We start from the raw sequence: 27,643 nt of genomic DNA on the forward strand, positions 1-27,643 counted from the left end.
ACTTGAAAAATATAGAATTTGCATTCCAAAGGGACTTGAATTGCGAGCATGGTGACGGTGCATAGGAGATCTCAATAAGAACGTATAACTCACCCTTTCCAGCATGAAAACAAGATCCCAATATCAAGCCACATTCCCCAGAATATTGCAGAGTTCGGGGCATTCAAGCCATGCCCTGCACAGAGATCCCAATCCAATCTTTCACAGGCTGTAAAGCACATATATGAGTAAGTAATCCATTTCATATTCTCTTCTGACCAGTCACATTCGTAGTGCAGGGAACGATTCCCAAAGAGAAGTTCATAGATAATGATTCGGATTTCAGGCGAGAGTGAAGTGAAAAATGGACTTTGGGGCTGAGGGTCGATGGTCGATGGAGAAAGATACGGCCGGCCTTTTCGTTTCGGATTAGAGGCGGGGTGGCTTTTAGTTTTGAGCTTCTTCTCATCTAGTGTGAGATGGGAATTAGTACTGGATTTTTAATGCTCGATGTTCACGGGTAGAGTTGGTTACACACCCTTCAGTATGTATTTTTGAAAAAAGATACTAAGATCAAAGTTCCAGAGAGGCATTTAGACTACTCAGACTTGGGTTGGTAAAATTTGAGAGATGTTCAGGGACTATCATCTCAAAAGCTGGATATCAGGGGGGATACCGGCATTTTAAGCTGTCAGGAAGCTAACCAGGAAGTAGACTAGTTGAAATTACAGTAAAGCCATGTATATAGCCTCCATAAGCATACGTGGGAGCCATTCGAAGTCAAAGAATTATGAGGACTAGAAAGGAGAAAGATCAGGCATATCTTTTCCGCACGTACATTCAACTCACCTTCTGGCTATACTTTGCTATCTCTGGACCGAGTTTGCTCAAATATTCCCAGCCAGTGCCAACAGGCTAGAGGCATCGCCTTTGCCACCCACACTATCAGTTTCCGTACAATACACAGATGACTAAACGAGCTGGGTGTGAGGAGCCGGTTAGTTAGTTACTGTACTGCTAATTCAGCCCCCGGCCCCCACACAATTGGCCCCCACTTGCTTTGAAACCACAGCAGACGAAATGGGGGCTGAAGCGTCTGGGAATCATATTTATCTTGTTCGTGCATACAACAAACACTAAATCAAATCGCAGCTTAAAAAACTATTCAGCATTGGGATTTCTTTGAAATCGGTTGTATCCGGATAGTCGTGAATCTGTCAGCTCCGAAACCTTGAAAGATATCTCGTTACTTGAATACTTCAAGATGTCTCTAAAGGCCTTCATCTATGCTTACCGCAAACCGGGAATATCTCCGGAGGATTTCAAACGCCACTATGAGGCACACATTGACTTGGTCAAGCGCATCTCTGAGGATGATTTCCCACTCTCACACAAGCGCAGCTATCTTTCTCGCAAGACTGTCGAAACTGCCCCTGAAGGGGCTACCTCTCGCAATGCTATTACCCCTGCCTCTATTGTTGTCGGCCAGCAGTCAGATTTTGACTTTGATGCATATGCCGAGCTGACATTTACGGACCAAGCCCATTTCCAAGCATTTGGTGCTAAGGTCTATGCGCCCGAAGCGGCAGCGCAGATTGCCGCCGACGAGGAACAGTTTCTGGACCGGTCGAAATTGGGGATTGTCATGCTTGGAGATGTCATTGAAACCACCAAGTAATGAGCCAAGCTTGATTGAGGAACCACGAGATTGCTTGACAAGCATTGCTGGAAGATGAATGGAGAAAGGTACTATGGCTTCACATCACAGTGGATTAGTACCTCTCTTCATTGTTCACCACCAATCAAGCTTTATTTGATATAGACTCGCCATACGGCGGTTGATGTCTGTAATAGCTGAGCGCAGAAGAAAATATATCGGAAGTGAAAATTAAAACGACGTTCATATACAAGTTACAAATCTGCAAAGTTTAAGTGCTGTGTAAAGTTGGTATTGTGGCAGTGCTAGCATATGGCTGTAAGTTGGTACGGCTACCGATTGAACCAAGGCGCTCGGAGGCAAGCCTGACAAGCAGATTGTATGAGATGGATCAACGAATCAACAACCAAACCACTTCATACCACGTTAATGCATCCTCAAGCGGAGACAGATGCCGTCTGAGGGAGAGAGTGTGTAGAAAGCCTTTTTAGGTAGAGCTCTGTCCTATAAAGATATTGTCAAGGATGACACAGATGATCTGTCTGTCGTTGAGATCCTCAAATGGTGGATGAAAGGCCCTGAAGAGTAGTAGTAGATGAAAATCACATCAAGGAGCTGCTGGGCAAAAGTGATATTAATTAGGTCCATTAAAGAAAATAAATACTGATCGATAAGCCATCCCAGGTTAAACATCCTAGCCCTGGTACATGATCTCTTTGACCTCGAAAATCTTGCAGTTCACCCGTTGCTATGAGATAGTTTCCTCATCACAAAGTTTGGAACATAATTTCTACGCAAGAATTCGACCGAAGGTGTCCTGCGTATGCTTCCAGACAATTTCGGGGAATCCCTTCTTTCGGAATTCAGCCATCAGAGATTGGTTGGTGGCATCCTTGCCATTGTGATTGAGGAGATAGACACCCTGGCCAGAGTTCTTGGGGGCGAAATTAGGTGAAGTCGATAGCCATGTCTGCCATTCCCCACTCTCCTCGGCCGACATGGCGATGGGCTTCGCCAGGAACCCTATGATTGTACCTACCACAGATCCCATACTATTTTTCATGAGTGGCGTAGCCACAATACCTGGGAACACGTGGAGGAAGCTGACGGATGGGTGTTGCGACGCGAGGACCTCGAATGCCAGCGAGGTCATAGATGCTGGGTAGCCGTTCGCTGCAGAAAAGGAAAACTTCTTCCTTAGGTCTAAGTTGTCTTCCTCAATCATGATTTCTTTACCAGCGGCCAGAATGCTGATCACACGGGGGGTTTTGGCGGCTTCCAGAGAAGGCAGTAGGTTCTCGACGAATCTCATACGAGAGTAGTATCGAAGCATATGGTTGACATCAATGCCCGCAGGCGTCTCTGTGTTTTGATAGAGATGTCAGCCTATACTCCGTTGATATAACATCGTTTCTCGGGCCTATAAGGTCGTTTCTTCTTACCATTCTTGCTAAAACCAAGAGCTCCAGCAGAGAGGAATAAGAGGTCCAGAAATTCAAAACGAGTTTTGAGTTCCTCGCAAGCTTCGTCTACGTTGCGAAGGTTTGAGATATCAACAGCTTTGAATTCATAAGAACCATCCGGGTTCGCTTTTTTCATCGCGTCGACGACTTCAGCACCAGCAACTTCGCTGCGACCGATGATGTAAATTGTGGGTTTCTTAACCGCGCCGGCCAATTTAATGGCAGTGTATTTTCCAATGCCACTGGTACCTCCGACGAAGAGCGCCACCGTTTCCGGCTGTGCGGACTTCAGCGCCGCGTTCCATTCACGGACTTGTGTCAAGGTCTGCGCCATCTTGATTTTATCGTGATTTCTGTTCGTAGGTCGAAATGCTTGCGTGTAAAAGAAATTTTGGAAAGAAGAGCGTCCAGATGTAAGATCATGCTCAACAGTGAAGGTGGAGAGAGGTCATGACGCTAACCATTGGTTGACATGATAAGCGTGCGGAGTTCCGCAATCAAACCCGGCGGGGTTGTGGAGCCCCAATGGGAGGAATCAAGGATCGGGTTGTATTTCAGCATAAAAATCTATCTGCGTTGTTATGCCTTCCTGATTACTATTTACACAGCTGGTTCAGCTCAACTGGTGTATCAAAATAGTGTATAAAAAATCCACTTTCCGCAACTCTTTCGGAGTCGGTGGTAGTACGCTGGTGGCTGATATCGCCACTGGGGTAGTTGTAGTTTGGTAGTTCCAGAAAATGTCCAAATATTGAGAACGAAAGGCATTGATATCGCTTTTCTCGTCAAATTAGGCGACCTTGTCGATCATGGCCGCATGTTCAGCAAGGAGACATGAATTGCCAGGACTACTTTGGCCCCTGTTTCAAGGCACGACTGACTCATGACTGCGCGGACGAAAACATTCGCCTTGTTCACAGTTGCGGCATCGTCAGGTGCCCCAAGCTACATCCTTAGGTCTCGAACAACATGAAAACAAGCGACCCCATCGTTCGCTAGCTGCGCAACAAGCCCATACTCCCAGTCCAGGTATCCTTGCATATCTTTGCGGGCATTGCTCGTCCCTTCATATGGCCGTTTATACACGTCGATAGGATGTGAAAGCCACCGGGCCTCCGTCTCAACTGGATGGCCAGCATCTTTCCAGGCTGCTGTCCCCCCTGCCAAATACCATACTTGTCGTGAGATTGAGCTGCGCACATATTCCAGATTCATAGCAGCAACTTTGCCATCTGGGGAGGTCAAGATGATTGGTCCATCTCCAACAACAGCCTTCAAGTCTCGAGCAAGTTCAGGGACAGAAGCAAACCATGCTCCCGGAATATGACCTTTGTGATAGACGGGACTGCGCGCAAGATCGACGATCGTTGCATGAGCGAGGCTCTGAACTTCATCGACTGTGATTGCACCAGTTTGTGGAGGATGCCATGACGGACCCTGAGGTGTCGGAAGCCCGTCGGGGACTGGGAATCGATCTTCGAAGACATACACCTCCCACCCGAGCTGCAAGAGCCAGCTGGCGGTCATCGAAGCTCTCACACCATCCGTGTCATACAGAACAATGCGGGCGCCTCGAACGCCAACCCACTCGTCGGTCGCTTGGACGAGTTGGCCTCCCGGAGCATTGGTGAATCCCGCGGGGTGCTCGAGGGCATATTCCTCCGGGTCCCTCACATCTAGCAGGAACAGGGTGCGCTCTTCCTGCTCTTCGGCCAGTCGACTTAATTTTTCGCCATTGATATAAGGGACCCCGACGTGTTTGGCCCACGATTCAGCGCATTGCCGTGCCCGGTGGCATGCCTCCCTTGAGGGCCGCGGAATGCGCGTTGTCTTGTTGGTCTCCAGTTCCAAACCTTCCAGTGTCCAGCCAATAGTCCCATTGCGCAGCGCAATCACTTTATTGGGGATCCTTGAATTGATCAAGGATTGTGTCCCGACAATACTTCGTGTGCGACCGGCGCAGTTGACCACAACTGTGGTCTCTGGAGAGGGCGCAGCTTCGAAAACACGGTACAACAGCTCTCCTCCTGGGCAGCTTTGGCCTCCCGGAATACACATTGTATTGTACTCCTCAAAACGCCGGGCATCCAATACCACCACGTCCTGCTTGCTCTTCAGAATGTCTTTGATCTCCCGCGCGGAGAGGGAAGGAGTGTGACGGATCGATTCGACGAGCTCACCAAATGCCTTAGATGGGACATTGACATCGCGATAAACCTCGCCAACGAGGCTATAGCCGGACAGTCCACCTTTCAGGATGGCAACATCGCGATACCCAAGGGCTAAGACCCGCGATGCAGCTCGATCAACATACCCCTCCCCATTATCGTAGACGACAATAGGGACGGCCAACCGAGGGACCAGCGGTGGCAATTTGATCTCGATCTCTGATATTGGCACGCTCACTGCGAAGAGAGGGTGGGCTTCCGCATAGGGACCCTCTTCGCGGACATCGAGGAGGGCAATTTCGCGGCGATCCATCCAGTGCTGGCGCAACTCTCGGGCGGTTATCGATTTCACCATTTTGCTGCGTTAAAGATCCCCCGAGACAGACCTCCAGAGAGTAGTTCAGATCAAGTTTTATCGATTTTATCGCTGTCTAGATTTTGAAGTACATTGGAAAAAAATAGTATTTTGCACAGCTCGTCCACTCGGGTATTTTTGGTCGAGTTGCTCGGATGTTTTTGACTTGCGCGGGAAATTTGACCCGCAGACGACCGAGCATTGTCCACGGGGATAGATCTGCTATAGTGCCGTGATTTTGGGTTTATATACCAATGTATCTGCGTGTCCAAAGAGCCTCTTCAGCACATCAGCAGTGTCGGGGATGGGAGAATTCTATTCTAAGAAGTACTATGATGCCCCTTCACTGTGGTAGGTGGGCTTTGGCATGCACTTCAAAGCCCATCATGAGCATTGGCTATGTGGAATTCTTGGGCTTTTTAGGGGCAATTATCTTTATTACAGATTTGATTTCCAATGAGTCACCGTCTTTCCTCCTCATAATACCGAATATCGTACTCTGTCCAGATGGACACTGCGGTTGAGGCGGCTGTTTAAGCGGCCGCGCCTCGGAAGCGACCCCGCTCGAGACTCGGTTGACGCCATTGTAGCGCAGGATGACCACCATCGCCTTTCGATCTCAGTTCGGATCCTGCTTGCTAGATGTCCCAGTTGACACTCACGATATAATATGAATCCCATTCCCTCTCGGCAGGAACGCAAGTCCTGCGAGGCGTGCCGTAAGCTGAATCGTTCAATTCGGAGATTCGATAGCTAATAATAGCAGGAGCACGGAAGCTACGATGCTCGGGTGAAAAAACCGGCTGTTCGCGTTGTCAGGGTTTGTCATTGACCTGTAAATTCAAGGACAAAGGCGCCCCTGGGAGGCCGAGAAAACGTGTACGGCTCGAGCAACAAGATCGCAGCTTGCCGAACAAAGAGCAGCGAATAGGTTCCTCAAGTTCTTCGCAATTCTCACCGACGCTGCCCCAATCAGCATTTGGCATGCAAGATACCGTGGATCTGCTAATGGAGACTGATAAAGTTGACTTCTTGCCATATGCACTATCTGGAGTGTGCGGACTGGATTCCCTCCCCTGGGAGATGCCGGGAAATGGTGATCTCTCTGCCTTTCCTATTATTGATCTATGGCAAACACCACAGCAGAGTGACATGCATGGGGCTGAGATACCCTCAACATCATTAAGCGCATACGCCTCACCCGTGTCATTGTCCCAGTCCTGTAAATGTGACGAGGAAGTATCGGACGTGGTCCGGAACCTGAGCCGTGCAACTATATCGCGCGACACCATTAAAATTCTTCGTGCAGGTGTCACTCTTACAGAAAGATTACTCGTTTGCCCAATCTGCTATGATGTGTCAAAGCCTCCGCGAGTGACGGTGCAGAATGTCCTCCTGATTGGGCAACTCATGTTTGAAATCACAACAGGCTATCAGAAGTACCTTCGCTGGCTGGAGAAATACTGCATGGAGCTAGACATCAGGAACGAAACCGAGTCCGTCTACCTTGAAACTGGCCTTGGACCCTCCTCAGAACTCAATTTACAAGTCAGTGGAGAGAAATTCCGTGACCTTGTGGTGCATGGGCTCCAAACTGATGCCGAGCGTTTGTTGGTACTGGGGAAGCGTTTCGCCCAGAGGCAACGCAATCGTCATATGATAGGCCATGAAGCATGTCCTGACCCCGAAGGCCGCTGTCGGAAAAAGGAGTACAGCGTTGACCATGACCCGCTTGACCTTTGCCCCCAGAATCCTGTGGCGCGGAAGCTGGTTCCTTGTTTTCGTATTGTCGATGAGGTCCAGGGCATGATTAAACAAATTGCGGATGCAGTTGTATAATATACATTCTAATGACGATCTATTTGACGAATTTTGCATATGTTGAAGGGCTGACAGGCTCCAACTCAACCCGAGAGGCGTAACGATTATTGTATCTCCCTGCGTACTATCAAATCATCAGAATACTTGACTCCATTGCTCATTTTCTTTATAAATACAGGCCATGGCTCACATTACGAGTAGTTAAAATAGAGCTCCAAAGGTGGCTTTGAATACAGTACTCAACCGGTTTGACGGCTTACTGTCAGATTTAGAATAAAGGGCATCATACTAAGGATATTCACTGTTGAATTAATGGATGCGTGCAGAAAGTTACTTTTGACACGCGGACTGCCCGTGGTGGCATCCGTTCATTTTGGCTCGTACTTTGCATGAAGGAAGGTTGCCGAGCCGACAGAAACATGAAGATGTGATTTCAACATCTGCCTCCACGAGTGCGAGGGACAATTGTTTCTGGATTATATTTGCCTCTGCATGGCGACCCAAAATTTGAAGACATTCATGGTAGCCATGAAGCGCCCAGACGTTGTTTGGATGTTGATGGGCACGTTTTGGCGTAGGATAGAGCCCCAAATCCTCCGCATAGGCAAGGGCAGCTTGCTCAATTTCTCCCTGCTCCAAAGAGAGCGCTGCATATGCATGCCGCGCAGGAAGCATCCACCCCCATGGCTCTGCGAAAGGCAAGTCATCCTCCAAGACAATTGCATCCCGTAATCGGCGGAAGGCAGTCTCGTAATTACCTCTTCTATACTCAATTTCTCCATCCAGCATTGCAGATGCTACTTTGAGTATATCGGTGATTTTGTTGGGAAAGTCGAGCCGTGTAGGCGGAACATGTTTAGCTGCTTCTTTGAATAGCTCTCGCTCTCTATCAGCGTCTTCCAGCTGCGATGTCGCTGCAAAAGCAATTCCCTTCCCATAGTGTCTCATAACATTTGTCACACAGTAAAGCTCTTTATCTTCCAGCGGTTTGAGTTTCTTGAGCTCTTCCCACATTCCGAAGCGAATCAGCACATGAACTCTGACGGCCTTGAAAAATTCCATCCAGTTTGCAAGTGCGGGCATCTCGACCCGCAAGATCTCTTCCGTGATAGTAGCTTCCATCCGATCTGTTGCTGACAATGCTGCCTTTGATTTGCCACCCAGCATTGCGGCGTAGATAAGGGAATGGTAGTCGTGCAGGCGATAATAGCTGTAGAATGTCAACCCGCCATTCTGTTGGAAGTATTTATCATCGGCAATGGTTGCTTTCAAATTATATTCCACAGCACGTCGGTAATCACCAACGAGAACATCAATATGTGCAGGCATATGAAATGTATGGCCAGTATCAGGGAATATTTCGCGGATCATCTCAGCTGCAGGCAGAGAAGCCTCAGGAGTTGCTGACATTTCCATCAAGTGGATGTACATATGCGCGGGACCTGGATGTCTTTCGACTCCCGGCATTTTCAATGCCCGTTCGAGCAGTGCTTTCACTTCAAAAACCGGAGAAGATGCTATTGGTAGTCCCGTCGAGGCGTCGTATAATTTTCGTGGAGCACAATTCATCAAAGCATCAGCAAATAGCGTGATGATATCAAAATCTTGATGACCAAAGGTTGTGTATACCTCTCTCATAGACTCAGCATATGCCTTGCTACATGCAAGAAGATCTCGCTTTGGATCATCGTTCGGGTACCGTGTTGCAAGAGCTATGATAAGGGCCCTTTCCCAATCGGAGGCATTTGATGCCCGGTTCAGCGCTTCTTGGGAAAATATGTAACACTGCTCAATCGCGTTGATACGATCTTTTTCGTCAAATAATGCCCATGTCTTGTTATAGTTTGAACCGGAACAGAATGATATGCCCCAATAAGCCATAGCACAGTTCTCGTCATGAGCAATTGCCTGTCTGTAACAAGTGATAGCCTCATCGTGATTGAAGCAATACGTCCAAACCAGTCCTCGATTGAACCATATCTGGGCTTCCTCACAATTGGTACTAACCTTGCGCCCAAACGTCCCTAAATTGAAATAAGGGTCGCTGGAGGCTCTCGCTGGGATCTGAGATTCAGAAGGGCTCATTTTCCAAGCCATGTAAGCCAAGTATCAAACAGGCGTTTTGCGCAGAGCCTTCTAGTTGCTCATACAAAGAAGTTATTTCAAATCTTCAAAGTCACATGAATATTGAGCATACCTGAGAGGGGCATATATGGAGCGGAGGGTTTTCTTTAGCGGCGATTGGATCGCGGGGTTTTGATTCGACCCTCGGACCTTTTTTGGCGCCAACAGAACCGCGAAACCGCAACGTTCGGACTGATTTAGATATAGCAGCTGTTTCAAAAATGGCTACAATCTAGTAGTTCATTGCAGCAAGTTTTGTCTTATCAAAATTATGAGGTAGATTTTTGAGAAAGACAATAGGATGCAAGGTTGATCTGAGAGTAAAGCTAAACCGCATATGGGTCTGCGGCATCCCTAATTCCGATCCCCTTGATTATGCTTCAAATCGTTGTCTACAACGTCTTCCAAGATTATTTCCCCTCTCTTTTCTGCTGCTAGCTTGGCTAATTTTAGCCGCCTTGTGTCCCGTTCGGTTTCCCGAGTCACCCACCATGTCACCAGGGTCAAGATCGCGCAAAGACCCACAAGCCCGATAGCCACGGAGAAGGGAAGCGTATAGTGTGGTGCGTATTCGCTTCTGAAGATTTGTGGCCCAATAGCTCCACCGATCTGGCCATAGCTGTTGACGAAGCCGATAGAGAAGGCAGACCCAGTTGCTCTGGAAGTTGTCTGTACTCGCCATGGCCTATCATTGGGTCGTTAGCTGCATAGAAACAAGTATAGTGGGGAATATTGAAATAGATGCAACATACCACATCACTGGGTACCATCCTGCCGTCAGGGCGTTCCCGATCAAAGTGACAGCATACACTGCACCGGTGCTGGGATAGGCGACAAATACTCCATAGCAAGCCATTATTATAACCAGGAAAGAAAGTGGATACAGCGGTCGGGGAATACGGCTACGGTCTGCCGTGATTCCTGTCGCAGCAATGAATAAGAGGCCGCAAACGGTGATCGGGATATTGAGGAGCTGAGCTTGGGCAATGCTCCTGCGAAGTAGTCAGTGGCGGGTAATCATATCAGTACCATATCTTCACGCCGTAGGGCACTTACGTGAAGCCGAGGTCGGCAATAACGGTCGATTGATAAAAGGTGACGCCGTTGGTTCCAACAGTGAAGGTGGCCCATATCAACGTAAATAGCCATAGCCTTATATCTTTCAATGAATCCACAACTTCACGGAATTTGAAATTTCCTTCATTTGCACGAGGAGAATTAGATGGTAGTCGGGCCTGGATAAATTTCTTCTCTCTCTCTGTCAACCATTTTGCGGTCTCAGGAACTGTATTTTGGGTTGTCAGGTCAGCAATTGCGAAAATGCATAATGTGGTGGAAATTGTAGCTGCAAAGCGCCCTTACAATCAGGAAGCAGAAACCAGATCAATATACCAAACAGAACAGTTGCGATGCCTTCAGTTAGAAACAACCTGGAAGAAGGTTAATACACAGGGATTCAAGACGACAGTGTCTGAGAAATATAATACCATTGCCATCCGGAAAGGCCACCTGCGCCGGACACAGTATCAAATGCGTATGCGAGAAGACCCCCAAAAATACCAGAGACATTTCCGCAGATATCTGGTTATGATTATTATGGGTTAGAAATCAGGAACATAGCAGTTTTCTAGGTAGGGTCGATTGCAGCTTACAGAAATAGAGAAGGCGTAAAGACATCTCGTCTGGCCGATACCAGTAAGTCATCTGGAGAATGACGCCAGGAAACTGCCCAGCTTCCGCCTAGAGAGATATATTAGTACCCATAGTACTGAACATCAAGGCCACCTCCAGTTGATTTTTCTTGGAAGGACCTAGACCTCATCCGCCTATAGACGTACAAGACCTAGCAAGAACCGTGTAGTGAACAACCCCCCCCTTATTCTTCACAGCAGCGTTACACATGAGAACGATTCCCCAGCTGATCATAATTCTCGATTGCCATTTTGATGGAGACATTCTCTTGAGCAGTAGATTCGATGGTGCTTCTAACACAATGTACGGTATCTAGTCATTTCATAATCAGCGACACGCCTCGATACTACGTCAAGAATATAAGGTCTCACATAGTAACAGACTGTGATAAGACTATACTCGTTGGATGTGATTCCAAGCTGTGCCATAATATTTTGATCTGTTCCCTTGTTCATAATCCGAGCATTAGAGGCCTGGAAATTGTGAGTATGCTATTTTTCAAAGAAGTTGTAAATGAACGCACATTGTTGCTGTCCAAGTTCTTGAACATGAAAATGAGAGAACAAAGTGTCATCAATCGCCAGTCAATCTTTCGAAGTAATCTTTTCTCCTCTTCAGTAGTAAGCAAGGTTCTACCACTCATCAACTCAGGATTGTATCCCTCGATACTTTCCTGAATCGACGATGCCTCACTGAGAGCTTCCCCTCGTTTGGCAAAATGAAGTTCTCGGTCGGCATTGCTCTCACCAGTCGAATTAACATCAATGGCGGTAGTTCTTCCATTATCTTTGAAAAGGTCGTTTTGAATGTTGTTGTTTGCCATACTTGTGGATATTCTGTCAATCTAACCCTTGACAAAAAATACTAGAAGGAGGCTTTATTGAACGCAAGCAATTGTCACAATCAACCTAGATATGCAAGTTTAATCAACATTGGACTGCCCGGAAAACCTCCGAAGGATTGCACAGGATAAGGTCAGGGTCGAATGCGCAGCATAATATGCATTGTATCATGGTCCACAAGTATTGCGAATAGTATGATCGGTCTAGCTAGTATCCAGGAGATTCATAAAGAGTATATCAAAATGGATTAAACGTACGTCTAACAAGGTGCCTGGCTAAAAGCTAAACAAACAGTGGACTTAGGATAAATACTTGAACGATGCAAAGCCCTTTGTATGAGGCGTAAATCCCCTCATTTTGAGTGGGTGAGGCTTCAATTTAGATGATGTTTATGTAAGTTGACCGCTCAATGGAATGTTCTCTAAGAGGCTCCTGAATGCTATGTCTAGTGGGCATCAATAGCATCTCAATTTTGAATCTCTTTGGCGGGGCTCGGCTGTCATGCCGGCCGGCAAGTTTGTTCTCAGAGCACTGGTTATCCGCTTTTGATCACGCCAGCGGAGGATATCATGAGGGGATCTCGAGTCTAGTGGCGTAAAGTGGGGGACCGTTGAGATTCGTACCAACAACGCGACGGCCTGGCATATCGGCCTTGTGGAACGTATGGAATAGCGCCAGAAACAACCCGATTGGAATGAAACTCAGAAAGAGATAATTTGTCAATCTCGATGCTACCGCAGAGTCACAGGTAGCTCAAGGCTTTGATAAACCCTTTAATCTCTCAGATGCATCACAACCCGCTGCATACCATTTGTCTCCACAATTAAACCTTTCCGCATCAAATTCGGTGAGCTACAGTCCTCTTTGTATGGGCTATCTTAACATCACAAGATGACCGCTATCACTCGAAATCCACTTGCTGTGCCTACAGCATCTGAAATCCCGACGTATGATCAGGTACCAGAGACCTCCTTTGAACGTACGTGTTCTGGATTCTCCACTTATCGTCTATTCGAAATACAGAACTATCAATTAAAGTGGATTGAACTTAGCTGATTGGCATTTTTGATTAGTTGATTGGGCAGACCTTGCGACCTTAGATCTGTCCCAGTTTGACCAGCCAAATGGCAAAGAAAAGCTAGCCAAGCAACTGTTCGAGGCTATTCAGAACATAGGTCCGCGGTCTCAATCAGACTATCATATTTCATCTTGGTGTATTTAACCAATCAATAGGATTCTTCTACATAATCGGTTTTGGTCTCTCACAGGAAGATGTTGACCGTCAATTCTCAATTGGCAACCAGATTTTCAAGCTGCCATTAGAGGAGAAGCTCAAGTATCGTGCCGAACTAGAGAAAGGCGGCTACAATGGTTATAAGCCTGCGGGTCTGCGGGTTAGTCACTGCTTTATACATAATTGATCCGGGAGCAATTAATCCTAACCTTCTCTTTTAGGAAATTAGTCCAGGCGTCTTTGACAAAACGGAAATCTACAACATCCCGAAGTTTATCCCCGCTTTCGAACGCCCTCAGCCCGAAATAGTGAACGAAAATCGTCCTATTATCGAGAGCTTTGCACGGCACATTCATGATGAAATTGTGCGGAAGCTCCTCACGCTCTTAGCTATAATTCTTGAGCTCCCCGAAGACTATTTCCTCAAGGTGCATCGCTATGACGAGAAGAGTGACTGCCACCTACGCTATATGAAGTATCATCGCCGCTCTAACGAAGAAAATGAAAAGGCTTCGGGTATTTGGTCCAAAGGACATACCGACTTTGGCAGCTTGACATTACTGTTCCGTCAGCCAGTTGCCGCGTTGCAGGTTCGCACTCCAGAAGGCGACTGGAAGTGGGTAAAGCCATATCCAGGTAGTATTACAGTGAATCTTGCCGACTCACTTCAATTCCTCACAAATGGATTCTTGAAGAGCAGTATACATCGTGTTGTCGCACCTCCACCAGATCAACGGGACATTGATCGACTAGGTGTTTTGTACTTTGTCCGGCCGGAGGATGATCTTGAGCTCCGGCCGGTAGCAAGCGAGGTGTTGCGCCGCCTGGGATACGATCAAATTACTGATAATAGTGCAATTGGAATTACTGCAGGAGAGTGGGTGAAGGCTAGAGTCGCCAAGGGGGTGGACAAAGGTTCGGCTCGAAGCGAAATTGGAGACCAGCCTATTATCGGTGGTGTGGTAGCTAAATATTATGACTAGAGCTCCAAAAATACTAGTATAGCTCTCATATCAACAAATTTTACGCCCGAATTCTATTATTGTATGATACTCCAGGGTGTTATTTCTGTACCGAAAGTTCAGGTTGATATATTATAATGAGGAAACTGTCTATTTGGGGAAACCAGTCTTGTGTAGGCATGATATAATGTTGGGAATTCAACCGAAAGTAATTTCCATGCAATAAAGCTAATCTACTACTTGCGGACTCCATCTAGATGTCTTTAATCACTGCTATCCTCATTCTATCTAGTAGATTGGAGGCTGCATTGGAATGGCCATATATTCCACCTTCGAACATCTCTGTTGCATCCTTCCCAACAGCCCCTGCAATCATCGCGGGACCTCCTGGATGCTCACTTGCAAATGCTGAAACATCATGCACGGCTCCTCTGATGACAATCAAGTTGCGCCCAGTTCTTGTTTGTTCAGCATATTCCTCCCATTTCCAAACTGGTAGCTCGTCCAACGGCACCCCCCAGTCCACTGCCTCACCTTCTTTCTCTATTTCCTCACACTTTCTCTGCAACCTCGTCTTATCAACTTCATTCTGTGGGAATCGTTTAAGATTGGTAGCAAGGCCAAGGAAATAAAACAAAGAGATACACCACTTTCCTGGGTCGAAATCATACCATCGAATACCAGTCCGATAGTCTCCCGGAAATTCATGGTGATAGTTATGGTATCCCTCTCCCATGAGAAAGATTGTGACAGCCCATGGGCTTTGCCTTGCAGATTTTGTGGCTGTATAAGGTTGATCGCCTAACCAGTGGGCCACGGAATTCACGCAAAATGTGAGCTGCTGCTGTATTGCGGTGCCTAGGCAGCCTGCGTAAATGAAACCTCCAAGGAAGTCACCGTGAGATATGCCACAGATGACGGAAGGAACGAGGTAACCCATAATGAGGAACAAGGGCACGAAATACTTTTTCTGCCATTGGACTATTCGATCGGAATTGAGATCGCTAATATCCACAGGACCAGTTGTCCTAGCTTTTCTGTCCTCAAAAATGATCCAGCCCATGTGTGCGTAGAAAAATCCTTGTTTGATATTATAGGGGTCCTGATTGGTATCAACATAGCGATGGTGGGCACGGTGGTCGCGAGCCCATTTTTTGATGTGATCTTGCCCCGCCCCAGCTCCAAGTATCGCAAAGATTATTTTTAAGGTAGTGCTAGCATTGTAGGTTCTATGCGCCCAAAGGCGATGATAACCTGTTATAAATTATTGGTCATTGGAAGTCCTTGTATGAGCTGTCTCCACTAGGCACGGGGTAAATGAAAAATTATTCAAACAACTTGAACCTACCCGACACGATAGCAAATGATCGTATATATGCATAGAACACCCCGAACAAAAGCGTTTTAGAGTGAAGATGCACCCACGGAAGGCTAATAATGGCCCCTAACGGAATTGCAATAATAGCGAAGGAGTTTCGCAAGTTCACCGAAGATAAACTGGGGTTATAGGTGCTTTTAGTTGTAGCGACCAGCGAGTCAGGTTTCATGGAGAATTTAGATCGCTGTCTGAAAAGCGGTGTTTTTGACAACTCCTTGCTAATTTTCTGCATGTTGGAGAAAATTGGCTCCGCAAAGAGCGTATCATTCGTCGCTACTTGAGTCGAGCATATGAGAAGCCAGACAGGAGACAAGCGATCACATATATTCATCCCCTTTTACTTTGTAGGCCCACCTACATTGAATTTCCAGCGACTAACACTAGTCAAAGCTTTCAAATCTTGATATTAACTAACCTCAGTTGTGTTGAAGTCGTGTAACCCTGAATGTCCCATGCAGGAAGAAGCAATTATCAGCTTACATCCCCAGGAACAAACCTGGCTGGACATGCCGAGGCCAAGACTTTCTGCGTTATATAAACAAGAGTCTACACTCTACAGTCAAGATAGACCAGGGCGCATAAATTTTGTTCAATGGCCTCACAGGTCTTCCTGGATTCATTTTGAAATCTGTGAGTAACACTAGATATGATAGTTGAAGTTTGCCCAAAAAGAAAATTGCCAATAGTGTGGCTAACTATCGCAGATCTTCTGTTGAGGGCTTTGTGTAACAGAAGATAAAATCTGGTTGGCCAACAAGGCAAATTTTATAAGTCTTTGGAAGACATGTCATTACAGGAAAATATCAATTTATACATGATTTCTCAATTTCAATCCAGATAGTCGGTAATGAGAATGCCTGGTAGTTACACAAATACCTTGAACTCGGTAAAGCCGCTATAATCTCTCATGGTAGTATACATCTTTCCCCACTCCCAAATGGCCTCGTCGAGAGTGAGGGGCTATCCACTTCACTATGATATAGTATATAAAGTTCTATTAACACGAAGTAAGAAGTTCTCCTATCATCGAAAAAAATCTGACTCGCTTTTGGCAATCATGGAAATTTTCAGAGGGATGAAATCGGTTAAGCTCAGTTGTCCTCCCCTGGAAATCTTCCTGCCGTCTGCCATGCCAAACATTCGTCATCCTTTTTGGCTTTTGAATACGCCCGGGGGAGCATTTTTAATCCAGTCGAGATTGATCCTAATCTATTTTATCTATCAATGAGTCCAGAATTCGTTTTCACTTTTGCAGCAGTCTATGTCACAATGGTTCTACTATTGAATCAATTTAATGCTGGCAGGGGGTATCAACCATGGGCTCTGAGTAAAAGTCCGATTTTTAAACCTTTGGTGACCATTCATAATGCTTTACTTGCACTTTTCTCCGCGTGGTCTCTTTGTGGAATGCTCTACGTCCCATTTGTTCTTTGGCCTTCGATAGCGACAGATTTAGACGTCAGTTATCCCGCCCGAGCCGTGGAATTTCTTTGTAAAGCAAACTCGAAGGACTATAAGAGTAAGTACATGACTTATTAATTCCTATATAAATTTGATTGATCAACTGACTTCTCAATCCATATGCAGTTTTAAACAACTTAAGCATTTCTGAAGCAGGAGGGACTTATATGAGTTGGCTCTTCTATATGAGCAAATTTTATGAAGTAATGGACACTTTGATCATCCTCACCAGTGGAAGGAAAAGTTCAACGTTGCAAACATTTCATCACGCTGGGGTTATGATTGCAGGGTGGATCGGCATGAGATATGAATCTCCAATGGGTTTTATTGGAGCTATTTTGAATGCGGCAGTGCATACTCTGATGGTGAGGCGGCATTATCCGCTCCTTGACTCTTTTCTTCTAGAAGAAATCCGATTATATATGCTAATACATGAATCATTATCTTTCCAGTACACATATTTCACTCTGCGCGCACTTGGAATTTCTGTGCCCAGCAAATTTAAGCGCACTCTGACAAAAATTCAAATTGGACAGTTTGTGGTAGGTCTAGGTATCGCATACCTCTACACCTTTGTGAGGTATGAAGCTCCACTTCATGTTGTTCGTAAAGCCTTCAATTCCACCTCGCCTCTAGTCTCGGACTCAGTCAAAAGACGTGATCATATTCGAGAGGGTCTAAATGACATGGTTACATTTTCATGTTTGGAGAATCGTGGCGAGGGGTTCCCAGTGATACTTGCGAGCCTCTATCTCTTGCCTTTGACTTATCTATTTATCAAGTTTTACGTCCACTCCTATACTAGGAAAATGGCGTAATGGCATTTCCCGGTGGCATCTCCCAGAGTAGGACGCTGGCTTATTCTCTCTGATACTAGGCCTCTCCTAATATGTGATAGCTTTGATTACAACTGCGACTGTTTGATCCTAACTATTCTAGAAGATAAAAAGAAAGGAAAAGAAAGTCTCGATTATTTGGTTCAATTTATTTTTCATTGTGATGTAGAACAGTAATTTAAATATGACCTCTCCAGTCAAAGCAAGATTGGCAGGAATAACGATTAGCATTTGAGGATACCACAATACTGGTCTCAGCGATATGGACATTACATAGTTGTTAATTGCCTCACACTCTTTGTAATATAAAGCTACAGTGCTCTTCATAAGACGCAGGACCATTGGGATGATTGAAAAACGGTAATTTTGTATACATAGGTGTAGGGGACAGGGGAATGTGACCATGAACAAATCAGCAAATTACATTGAACGGAATTTCAGACCGACCTCTCTTCTAGAGTTAAGGTTTTCGCGAAGAGGTCGATTCTCTCTCGGGATCAATTTGAAAAAGTGGCACGGTTTATCACAGCAGGAGATAAACAATTCAATATTGCTATTGAGTGAGCAATGTCCTGCGAGGACTTAATAGCACAGAATCCGGAACTCTCTCTTGAGAGGTAACAAACTCCGTCTTTCAACGTACTATACTTAATGCGATAATTTTCATAATTGAAGGCGATCATATCCATACCGTTGCGGAATCCGCTGACGGAAGATCGCATCATAGATAACCCCTTGTACATCATAACAAGGATTGATGATGTTCTTGTGCCAAAGTCTTAATCCGTTTGGGCGATCGAGTAATGAGCTAATCTATCATCTCTGCAAAGCGAATTTTTGTACCAATAATTAGAGTCAAGGAGGTCCTGAGGCGATGGATTCAATCCAAAGTTCAATTTCCCGTTGTCTCAGACTGACCCCCGCGCAGACTATAGTCGGCAGCCGCGGTCGTTCTTAGACATTCCCGAACGCGCACGAACTGCCCAAAAATGGGCACCAGGAGAATGTTTGATCCCCGCGGTACTCTGAGAGGTGACATCTTTTTGGCCTAGCTAGTGTGGTCTTAGGGTGAGTTTGATCATGTTTGTGCGAGCGGAACTGGGACTTGCCCTCGGAAAGAGATGATGAAAACATGAAAACCCTGGTGTTTCAGGTTGGTGAAGCTTCTCCGTAGGATCGGCTAGGTCGTGCCCCAGAGGGAAAATCAGGGAAAAGAGAATCTGTACTATGACGAAATGGGTTCCATAGAAGCATCTCTGTCAAGTCTATCACATTTCAAGTGTTGTGGTTCTCTCGATTTGATGGATCCGACGAAGCGGCTGGGAAGTAAGTGTAGGGGAGTACGAAGTACGAGGTATATTACTGCTGATAGGAGTCTCCCGTTGTTGGAGTGGAAAGGCAGGCTCAAAGTCAAATATGTCCCTCTCCACTGAGTGGAACAGCACAATTGAGCGGGAATCCTGGCGCTCCGGGGGGGGGGGGGGGGGGCGACCCTACTCAGTCTGGCCACTTGCGACCCGTCCCAAGCACCACGGGCCCGAGGGTCCAGCGAGTCCAGAATCACAGAGCAGATGATGAGTATCCCGTAATGAACGAATTGAGAACGATACACCCTGTCCACTGCCGTCATTCTCGGGACCGAGCACGGGCTAGGCGGCATTTGCGATCGCATCTTTTGGAACCTTCATCTACCCCCGGCCCGTGTTGAGTCTGGACTTTGTGAACCATTACAGGTCCCGAGAAGCACCACTCGATCGGGCAGTGCGATGACAATCATTATATCAGTTTTGCTCGCGCCCGGTCAATCTATCGTGGGATGCGGACCCTGGAAGGGAGGATGAGTTGATGGCCCGGTGGCGCGGGGTAGTTAATATGAAACTGTAGCTTGGCTGTGCATCAAGGTAGATTATTACCGGGTGGTGAATATTACCGTATGCTGTGTTTCCCACGAATGGGGAACGGACTAGCCCGAGGGCTGGACTCTCCCCTGTTGAGCTTGAAATCCCTAGAAGGAACAGGAGAGGCCCGACTTAAACAGTTCTGAAACGGTGGCTGCCACGGGCTCTGCGATCGAATAGTCGAAGACTACATTCTCCATGCCCCCCGGGAGCCCGATGGACCGACTTTAAGGGACCTTGACACCCGAACAGGCAAGGATCGATTTTTTCTGGCATCTGGGCAACTGGGACGTCTGGAAAAGACCGACCCGTCTGGTCGCTCATTGTCACCCGTGTACCTTCGCTTGAGACTCGCGGAATCGAATGTCTGGTCGGACCAAAACAATCTGTAGCACATCCGTTTGACTCTGCAGTGTTACATCACCCGTGTCCAGACTGTCTCGCGGCCCCCAGCCTGTTGTGCCCAGCCTGGCGCAAACAAACCGACTGCTTTGATCCTTTCAATCATAAGTCCAGCAACTGGGCTGCTCTGGGCAGCGACGGTTATCGATGATAGGGGGGCAAACCGCCGTCGAGCGCCACGATAGTGATGGATAGGATGGAGCCATGCTCGCGAGCCACTAATTCGGGTGCCGCAGCCACTTCGTGAGATTAAAGGCCCAGTCCACACGGAGCATAAGCGGGCATCTGGCATCTTCCAGCGGCTGATTGGCGGGACGGTGGATCCCGGGCAGCGAAGGTGTAGCCAGTGAGGCGACGGTGCCTGAGAAGAGGTGGAGTCGATCCACTCAGTGGCGGTCGCGTACCGAAGGTCGGGGGGCGGTCAGTGTGGCAGAACAACGCCATTGAGAGCAACGTTCGGATTCTGCGATGGAACCAGCCATGGCAGCTTGATATCGAGGATGCAAGCTCCACTTTGTCCCGGTAAAACCAGAACGAGGTCTTCACTTACAATCAGAGCTCAACATAGCGGGACTTTTTTTTTCTGAATTGGGTGTCTGCACGTCCCCCTTGTACTTGGAGAGATTAGCCTAATGAATGGCCGACTCCAACAGATCCATATTACTGGATTACGCCTAGACTGGCGTAGTTAATTGATCTTTGATTATGATGATTTTTAAAAAAAAAATTAATATTTTATTATCCCTATTATCTTGATTATATGCGATGATTTGATTAACGCTAGCGTGGTGGGCGGCTTTAATTAACATGGCGTGTCTGCCTGGCTTGGAATCTTGCTCTCTTCCTTTTTCTTCTTCAACCTCCATCTTTGCCTTTACTTTCTCTTCGGTTCTCTGCGAGACACCTTCCTTCCTGTCATTCCTTTCGTCTTGCGAATCGACTTCGCAACCTCACATTCGTTGACCTTGTTTACCTTCCGACTTCCTTCCACCCTCACCTTCGTTGAGACATTGACTGTCGTTTGAGAATCTACTTCCTCCCATACGCATTTTCTCTCAAGAACTTCCAAGGACCTGGAAAGCATCTCCGATAGCTCATCATGCACTTCGTCAACAAGTTTACTCTGGCCCTCGTCGCCTCGCTGGCGGCCGTTGGTGAGGCCGAGCACCATGCTCACCGCGTTCACTTCGTCCACAGCGGTCAGCCCAGTGGCTCTCCCTCTCCCTTGCCTACAATCACTCGTACTATCTTGCCGACCCCTCCAGCTCCATCTGGTTCGGCTTCTTCGGGAGTTGCTCCCTCTGGTCTCCCTTCTTCCGGTGTTCCCTCCTCCAGTCTTGTCCCCTCTAGCAGTGGCCCCATTCCCAGCTCCTCCGTGTCCATTCCTCTGGGAACTGGAGTGCCTGGTGCCGGTGCTTCTTACACTCCGGGCAGCAGTGCCACGGGTGACCTGACCCTGACTTACACTCTGGGATCTGGTACTTCCACCAGTGTCGTCACTACTACCATTCACCGCACCGCTACGGACTATAACACTGTCTATGCTGTATGTGATGGCTCTTCTCCAATTAATATTGCACCATTTGAATTGAATCTAACATTCAACATCTAGACTGAAACTCCCGATGCCAATGGCCACAACCAGGGCGGTTCGGAGCAGACAACCACCTTGCACTCCACTGCCACTGAGACCGTCACCCTGGTCGAGGTCCCCACTGAGAGCGCTGGTGGCGCAGGTTCCTGCCGCCCTGTTACTGTGACTGTCACTGAGACCCAGACCGTAACCGCCGTATGTTGATTATAACATATCTTCCCACCATGAAATCCTAGACATGATCAAACTGACTCCAATTCCTAGAACGGTGCCACTGCCACCGAGACCCCTAGCGGCAACAACCACCAGCAGGGCGGCCAGGGTGAAGGTGAGGGCAACGGTCATCACCATCACCACAGCCAGGGTGGCGAGAGCACCACCACCATTGAGGTTATCCCGACCCCTAGCGCTACTTTGAGCCCCGGCCGTCCCCCCTTCGGCAACGGCACCAGCCCCTTCTTGTCGTCCAGCCCCATCGCCTCCTCGGGCTTCGCGACCAGCTCCATCCCGGTCCCTTCTGGCACCCCTAGCGCTCACCCTAGCGGTTATCCTACCCCCTCTGGAATCCCGAGCTCCCGTCCGTTCCCGACCAACTTCCGTCGCCGCTTCATCTAAGCGCATTACTCCACTTGAATTCCCCCATAGAGATGGCTCGCGATGCTGCAAGGTGCTGTAATGCGAGCCTGGCGATGACTTGAGAGCGTTCCGATTGTTTTCCCCTTCTTCGATTGCCAACACCTTTTTTGACCCTACTGCCTTTTTTTTCATGCAAAGGCGCGCTGGCACTGTACGTATTTTCCGACATCCAACTGCTTGGCATGGAGGAACTGGAACAGATCGAACTTTTCCTTGCGCCAGGGTCTCTGTCTGGCGGATCTGTTTTCTGATACATTGCCGCAGTATTTGTCAATTTATCTACCCTTCTTTTTGCAGTTGTTCTGTTTCTGATCAGAAGTCTTTTGAGGGCACTCGGTTCCTAGTTGGCTCAATTGGGAATTGTCTCTCTCATGGCTTCTTTTCAATGAGATGGGCACCTTGCAACCGTTTTTTACCTCTTTATTTGTCTTTCTCCTCATAATGGGAATGATTTCTTTCTACCATCTCTTGCTGGCTTTCATTTCGGATCAATCTCTCGTACCCTCCGCCGCGGCTTTGTGATACGGATTTCTTACTGTGGCGAAAGGGTCCATCGCGGGTTTTCTTGTGTTGTCTTTTCTTTCTTCTTCTCTATTCTCTTAGCCCTTTTTTTACTGCTCAGTGTCAGCCTGCGGGGTTCTTATTCTCTTGAGAACCTAGCGAGCGGCCTGTGCATCTGTTCTGTGTACAAAATTCGTGTTCTTCTATTTTATCTCAATGGCAGAAAGCTGGGCGGATTTTGCCCTTTTTCGATATGAGCAGTCATGTCTTTTGCGTATCACGGTATACTTAGAGGTACATATATTAGAGCCCTTGAGTTCGGGTTTTGTGTTGATACAAACTAGGCAGAGGGCGTGGGGTCGTATGGTGTTGCCTTCCCTCGTACTTGTGTAGTATGTAAGGCGCGGTAGCTTAGACTACTGTACGGTTGATCCTGTGGAGCTGTCGATCACTGCCGATCAGTGATCCTCGTTCTCTATCTGAGCCTTTACTGTAGCTGCAAGACAGTCGTGTTCAGAAAAGAATTCCGATATTCAAGATGTTCATGATCAATCTATTCATTAGCTGTTATACAGGATAGTAAATGTAATTACTCATACAACCCAGTCACACTTCAATAGTTGCTGTATGACGCCCACCCAGGGCATATCATGGCATCGATTCGAGTGCCCGCACTCCCTCAGATGCCAGTCTCTCCCGCATAACCTGCCACTCCAGCCAAGTGAGCCCCTGCAACAAACAATCCGCCAGATCATCCAACTTGCCCAGATCTCCGCCCCGCTGCCCCCGCCACTTTCGCACATACGCACCCGCCAACTCCTGCACTGCCGCATCCTCCGTTAACGCAATCTTCCCCGTTCCCTCCGACACCCCCATGACCTCGCTCTCCAACCAACTTCCTACAAGATCAATCTTGGCCTTCTTCACCTCTCGCACCGACACCCTCTTCTTCCTGCCTTCCCCCTCCTCCGCTTTCCGCGATGCCCCTAACTCCTCCCAATATCCAACCACCCGCCGCGGCTCGACCCCATAAACCAGCGGCCCAGCAACCTCCCCGCCACGCTCCCGCCGCAGCGCATGCAACACCGCATACACCATCCCCTCTAATACCCCTACCCGCAGCGTCCACTCCTGCACCGCACTGCCCCCATTCGACCGGAAGCGCTGCCGCTCAATCAGCACATGGGTCGGCCGATACGCCGCCAGCAGCGCCGTGACTAGCTCATACGCCGCCGCCGCGTACGCCTGTGGCACAAACCCGTCCGCGCCCTCCAGATCCAGACCCGCGATCTTGGACACCGGTTGCCGCCGCCACGCCGCGAGCGTCGCGCGCGCAGAGCCACCCGCCCGGTCGACGCGCAGATGCGCGAACGCCAAATTCCGGATGCCCATATCGATGCTGAGGATGCTCCATGGACGCGGGTCGGGCGTTGCGGTGGTGAGGTCGGCGGCGATGCGCTGGGCGAGCGCGGCTTTGGGGCCGGACGAGGGGATGCCGGTGGCGCGGGCGATGTGTTGCAGTTGGGCGGCCTTGAGGGGAGCGAGCCAGGATGTGGGCGTGGAGAGCGGCGCGGAGAGGCGCATTGTATGGGTATGCGTTGGAAGTGTTGAGTTCCTCGCGCGTGTGGCGTGTCTAGACCAGGGGGAGGAAGGACTTGGCTGTAAGTTGGGATGTTGTGGTTTTGCTCTTTGCGGAAGGCGGGTAGATGACGTAATTGATGCGGTTGTTCCCCCTTGTCTGGTGTTGGGGGGGGGGGTCCTTGACAAGCTCGCGAGGGAGCTTGGTAGCAGTTAGGGGCTTTGGGGGGAAGGGCACGCCGGAAGTTGGGGGTTTGGGCTGCTGATCGGGCCGATCGGGGCAAGGACAGGCGGAGATGGACGCGTTCGGTGATCGGTTCTTGTTTGGGTTGTCTCGATGCGGTGGACGTGGAAGATCAGAAAAGCGGAGGTGAATTAAAAAAAGACATATGATATCACATTATAGATCTGATTTTGATGGCCTTTGGGACATACGACCTGATTGAAGCGAATCTGATACTTGGCTTAGGCCATTGTACACTTTGCGGGGCCGAAGAAGCAAGACACAGGAGCAACGATGTCAATAGGTAATCGAGACAAGCAAAAGCAAAAACGCCATCTATTTCCCAATGGATGAGTTATTTCCCAGCACGCAAAAGAAAAAATCAATCAAACACTCAAAACCAGAAAGAACCTCCCATTTACCGTAGTTCCCGTCCATTGGAACACCGTCATGAGCAACGCCGTACTCCTAGTGTCCAAAGATAACGCCAAGCCAAACAAGGATGCAAAGCGCTGAAGAGCAGATCAAAAGATTGAAAAAGAAAAAAAAAAACAAAGCCAAAAAGGAAACAGTAGCTGATCAACCCAAGGAGTGTAGACAGTTAAATCTTATACGAACGCCGGCGGGTCGGAATTCGAGGTGACGATCTCATCTTTGAGATACAACAGCGGCGCCCATACGCGCCAGTGTAACACACCCATATGGGCAAGCCGCATACCAATGCGATCAATATCGCACTGGTGGGGGAGGGAGATAGTGTGGAGGGTGGCGATGCATTAGTGGTTGAAGCAGACGGGGCCGGGCCGCCGGAGGCTGGGCCGGTGGAGGGCGGCGGAGCAGTTCGCTGGGACTCGCAAATGGCCAGAGGAGAGAGGGAGAGATATTTCCCTGCCGACTCGAGCGTCGCAGCTAGGACCTTCTCGCGCATGGCATTCTGAAAATACCGAAAGAGATCGGACTCGTTCGAAAGGTGCCACTCCAGAGCGGCCTCGATCGGGGAAATCACCTCGTCCGCAACGACAACATCCAGGCAGCATGCGGCACAGGCAAAGCGGGCAATTTCCAGTGATATGCAGCGCATATTTCGAAGCCAGCGTACGCCGCCACGAAGGTCAGGGTCGTCATCGTCGCTGGTAGCTCGACCATCGGAACTCAACTCGTCCTCCATGAGAGACCAGATCCGGGTCCGGAAGGTGGCGTATGTCTCGTCACGGGCCGAGAGATAACGCTTCTGGGTGTGGACGTAGGATTCAAAGATGTACCAGGCGATTTCGAGGTTGATTAGGTTCTGAATAGTCGAGCGAAGCTGCCAGAGCCGATCTGAATCAAAGAGGAACGTTTCCGGGAAGTCATCTGGTGGGTGGAACTGAAGCAGTTGGTCCGCAATACCGCGGAAGAGGGCTTCGAGTGGCTTCAATGCGTCGTCTGGCTGTGTAGAATTTGAACTCTTGTCTGCATCTTCTTTTTGAGCACGATCCCGGGCTGCGAGATACCAGAGCCGTGCGGGTTCCACCTGGAAATTGCCGCGATTGATTTTGCCATCGAAGTATTCCGTTAGAAAAGGAACAGTGTCTTCGATGAGAAGTACACGAAAGGTGCGTATTTGGTGGTTAGCAACATCCTATGCTTCGTCAGTCGAGCTATAATTAACAGATGTGTGAGATTGATGATTATCTCTCTTACCAGCTTCATTGCTTCTAAGATGGCGAACAATGTTTGAAGTCCATTCACGATCTCCTTTGGATCCTGCGATTGAGAGCCCTCAGTAATCTGTTGAACCATACGGTCTGCCCACTCATCCCGCATCGGCGCGCAGTGTGTCTTCAGAAGAGTGGCCATCCACGTCGCCAGCGCAACCATATCAAGCACCCCTTTGCGAATCTGCTGCATCAACAGAGGAACTTCTAGATTTTGAATGACGCTTGGATGATCTCGCTCGGGGACCAGAGTCTTGATTACTTCTTGTAAAGTCTCAAACATAGCCGGCAGCCGCGGCTCAAACGTCCGCTTAGAGCTACTTTCCCGGTCATTGGCTTCCTTTCCACCAGCATTGTCAGGATGCGCCGCATAGAAAGCATAAATGGCAATCTCCGTCGCCATCGAGTCCCAATAATCAGCTGCCTCCTTCCGCTTGCGCTTTTCCTTTTCGCCATCCAGATCGGGCTTGAAATGTAGATCGCGGTCGAAGTTGGCATCCATGCGCAAATTGATGTTGCTCATGATGCAGGGCAGATCGAGTTCGCTCAGGGTCCGCTTCGTCACCGGCGGATGGCGTCGGGCCTTGCACAACAACCGTTGATCACGAGAGCCTAGACCCAGGTCCTGGGGAATCGTGATAGCTTCAGGAGACGGGGAGGGGTCTCGAGGCCGAGGCGCAGCGGTGGAGGTCGGCGTGGTGACGGGCTGACGAGCGCCGGGAGGGTATGTAAAGGCTGACTGTCGGCGACGAGGAGGATGTACCGTAGATGAGTTGTCATGTTTGTGAGAATCACGGCTCTCACTTTTGTGATAATCTTTGGCACGTCCACTATTGGCCCCATAGGCGTCTAACGGGCCGTCGGCACCATCTTCCTGTGTTCGGGGATCTTTGGTACCCTGGAGATCCATTGCCAAAAAGTGTAAAAAAAAAAAACAAATGGAGCGGCGGTATGCTCCCACAATCGGGGGCTTCTGCACCCAGCGTTAGATAAGACTCCAACCCTTGGTCTGTATTCTGTGTCTAGGGGAAAGAGAAGACGAGAGGACTGGCGGTGGCAACGGTGTAGCCCTACACCAACAGCCCCCTGTCCACCTGCGTACCGGTAAGGGCACTTGGTTGGGGAAAGGGAAGGGAATGATC

General features: G+C 48.5%; 12 protein-coding genes across 12 annotated transcripts; 5 read left to right on the forward strand and 7 right to left on the reverse strand.

Annotated features, from left to right (window-relative positions):
• Window positions 1–1,243: 1,243 nt before the first annotated feature.
• On the forward strand, window positions 1,244–1,657 carry N7462_009283 (EthD domain-containing protein; the record flags this gene model as incomplete). Its single annotated transcript, XM_057080997.1, has 1 exon — window positions 1,244–1,657. The coding sequence occupies one exon, from the start codon at window positions 1,244–1,246 to the stop codon at window positions 1,655–1,657; it is 414 nt and encodes a 137-aa protein (XP_056929834.1).
• A 769-nt stretch (window positions 1,658–2,426) lies between these two features.
• On the reverse strand, window positions 2,427–3,433 carry N7462_009284 (short-chain dehydrogenases/reductase; the record flags this gene model as incomplete). The annotated part of the gene is made up of 2 exons (XM_057080998.1): window positions 2,427–2,998; window positions 3,079–3,433. The coding sequence occupies 2 exons, from the start codon at window positions 3,431–3,433 to the stop codon at window positions 2,427–2,429; spliced, it is 927 nt and encodes a 308-aa protein (XP_056929835.1).
• A 611-nt stretch (window positions 3,434–4,044) lies between these two features.
• On the reverse strand, window positions 4,045–5,622 carry N7462_009285 (uncharacterized protein; the record flags this gene model as incomplete). The annotated part of the gene is made up of 1 exon (XM_057080999.1): window positions 4,045–5,622. The coding sequence occupies one exon, from the start codon at window positions 5,620–5,622 to the stop codon at window positions 4,045–4,047; it is 1,578 nt and encodes a 525-aa protein (XP_056929836.1).
• Window positions 5,623–6,606: 984 nt separating this feature from the next.
• N7462_009286 (transcriptional regulator family TF) lies at window positions 6,607–7,461 on the forward strand (the record flags this gene model as incomplete). Its single annotated transcript, XM_057081000.1, has 1 exon — window positions 6,607–7,461. One exon carries the CDS (start codon window positions 6,607–6,609, stop codon window positions 7,459–7,461), a length of 855 nt encoding a protein of 284 aa, XP_056929837.1.
• A 312-nt stretch (window positions 7,462–7,773) lies between these two features.
• N7462_009287 (tetratricopeptide repeat protein) lies at window positions 7,774–9,528 on the reverse strand (the record flags this gene model as incomplete). Its single annotated transcript, XM_057081001.1, has 1 exon — window positions 7,774–9,528. One exon carries the CDS (start codon window positions 9,526–9,528, stop codon window positions 7,774–7,776), a length of 1,755 nt encoding a protein of 584 aa, XP_056929838.1.
• A 393-nt stretch (window positions 9,529–9,921) lies between these two features.
• On the reverse strand, window positions 9,922–12,082 carry N7462_009288 (uncharacterized protein; the record flags this gene model as incomplete). The annotated part of the gene is made up of 8 exons (XM_057081002.1): window positions 9,922–10,252; window positions 10,320–10,559; window positions 10,624–10,852; window positions 10,930–10,997; window positions 11,055–11,148; window positions 11,220–11,307; window positions 11,631–11,732; window positions 11,783–12,082. 8 exons carry the CDS (start codon window positions 12,080–12,082, stop codon window positions 9,922–9,924), a joined length of 1,452 nt encoding a protein of 483 aa, XP_056929839.1.
• Window positions 12,083–12,992: 910 nt separating this feature from the next.
• N7462_009289 (uncharacterized protein) lies at window positions 12,993–14,318 on the forward strand (the record flags this gene model as incomplete). The annotated part of the gene is made up of 4 exons (XM_057081003.1): window positions 12,993–13,080; window positions 13,175–13,276; window positions 13,335–13,495; window positions 13,557–14,318. The coding sequence occupies 4 exons, from the start codon at window positions 12,993–12,995 to the stop codon at window positions 14,316–14,318; spliced, it is 1,113 nt and encodes a 370-aa protein (XP_056929840.1).
• A 232-nt stretch (window positions 14,319–14,550) lies between these two features.
• N7462_009290 (acyl-CoA desaturase) lies at window positions 14,551–15,907 on the reverse strand (the record flags this gene model as incomplete). Its single annotated transcript, XM_057081004.1, has 2 exons — window positions 14,551–15,551; window positions 15,646–15,907. The coding sequence occupies 2 exons, from the start codon at window positions 15,905–15,907 to the stop codon at window positions 14,551–14,553; spliced, it is 1,263 nt and encodes a 420-aa protein (XP_056929841.1).
• Window positions 15,908–16,899: 992 nt separating this feature from the next.
• On the forward strand, window positions 16,900–17,954 carry N7462_009291 (elongation of very long chain fatty acids protein; the record flags this gene model as incomplete). Its single annotated transcript, XM_057081005.1, has 2 exons — window positions 16,900–17,194; window positions 17,263–17,954. 2 exons carry the CDS (start codon window positions 16,900–16,902, stop codon window positions 17,952–17,954), a joined length of 987 nt encoding a protein of 328 aa, XP_056929842.1.
• A 3,417-nt stretch (window positions 17,955–21,371) lies between these two features.
• Window positions 21,372–22,481, forward strand: N7462_009292 (uncharacterized protein; the record flags this gene model as incomplete). Its single annotated transcript, XM_057081006.1, has 3 exons — window positions 21,372–21,818; window positions 21,885–22,061; window positions 22,131–22,481. The coding sequence occupies 3 exons, from the start codon at window positions 21,372–21,374 to the stop codon at window positions 22,479–22,481; spliced, it is 975 nt and encodes a 324-aa protein (XP_056929843.1).
• A 1,170-nt stretch (window positions 22,482–23,651) lies between these two features.
• On the reverse strand, window positions 23,652–24,587 carry N7462_009293 (uncharacterized protein; the record flags this gene model as incomplete). The annotated part of the gene is made up of 1 exon (XM_057081007.1): window positions 23,652–24,587. The coding sequence occupies one exon, from the start codon at window positions 24,585–24,587 to the stop codon at window positions 23,652–23,654; it is 936 nt and encodes a 311-aa protein (XP_056929844.1).
• Window positions 24,588–25,405: 818 nt separating this feature from the next.
• Window positions 25,406–27,411, reverse strand: N7462_009294 (TCP11 family protein; the record flags this gene model as incomplete). The annotated part of the gene is made up of 2 exons (XM_057081008.1): window positions 25,406–26,425; window positions 26,488–27,411. 2 exons carry the CDS (start codon window positions 27,409–27,411, stop codon window positions 25,406–25,408), a joined length of 1,944 nt encoding a protein of 647 aa, XP_056929845.1.
• Window positions 27,412–27,643: the final 232 nt, after the last annotated feature.

The sequence above is a fragment of the Penicillium macrosclerotiorum genome (assembly GCF_028827735.1).
Source record: "Penicillium macrosclerotiorum strain IBT 26536 chromosome Unknown utg000009l_segment0_segment0, whole genome shotgun sequence".
Taxonomy (NCBI): Eukaryota; Fungi; Ascomycota; class Eurotiomycetes; order Eurotiales; family Aspergillaceae; genus Penicillium; species Penicillium macrosclerotiorum.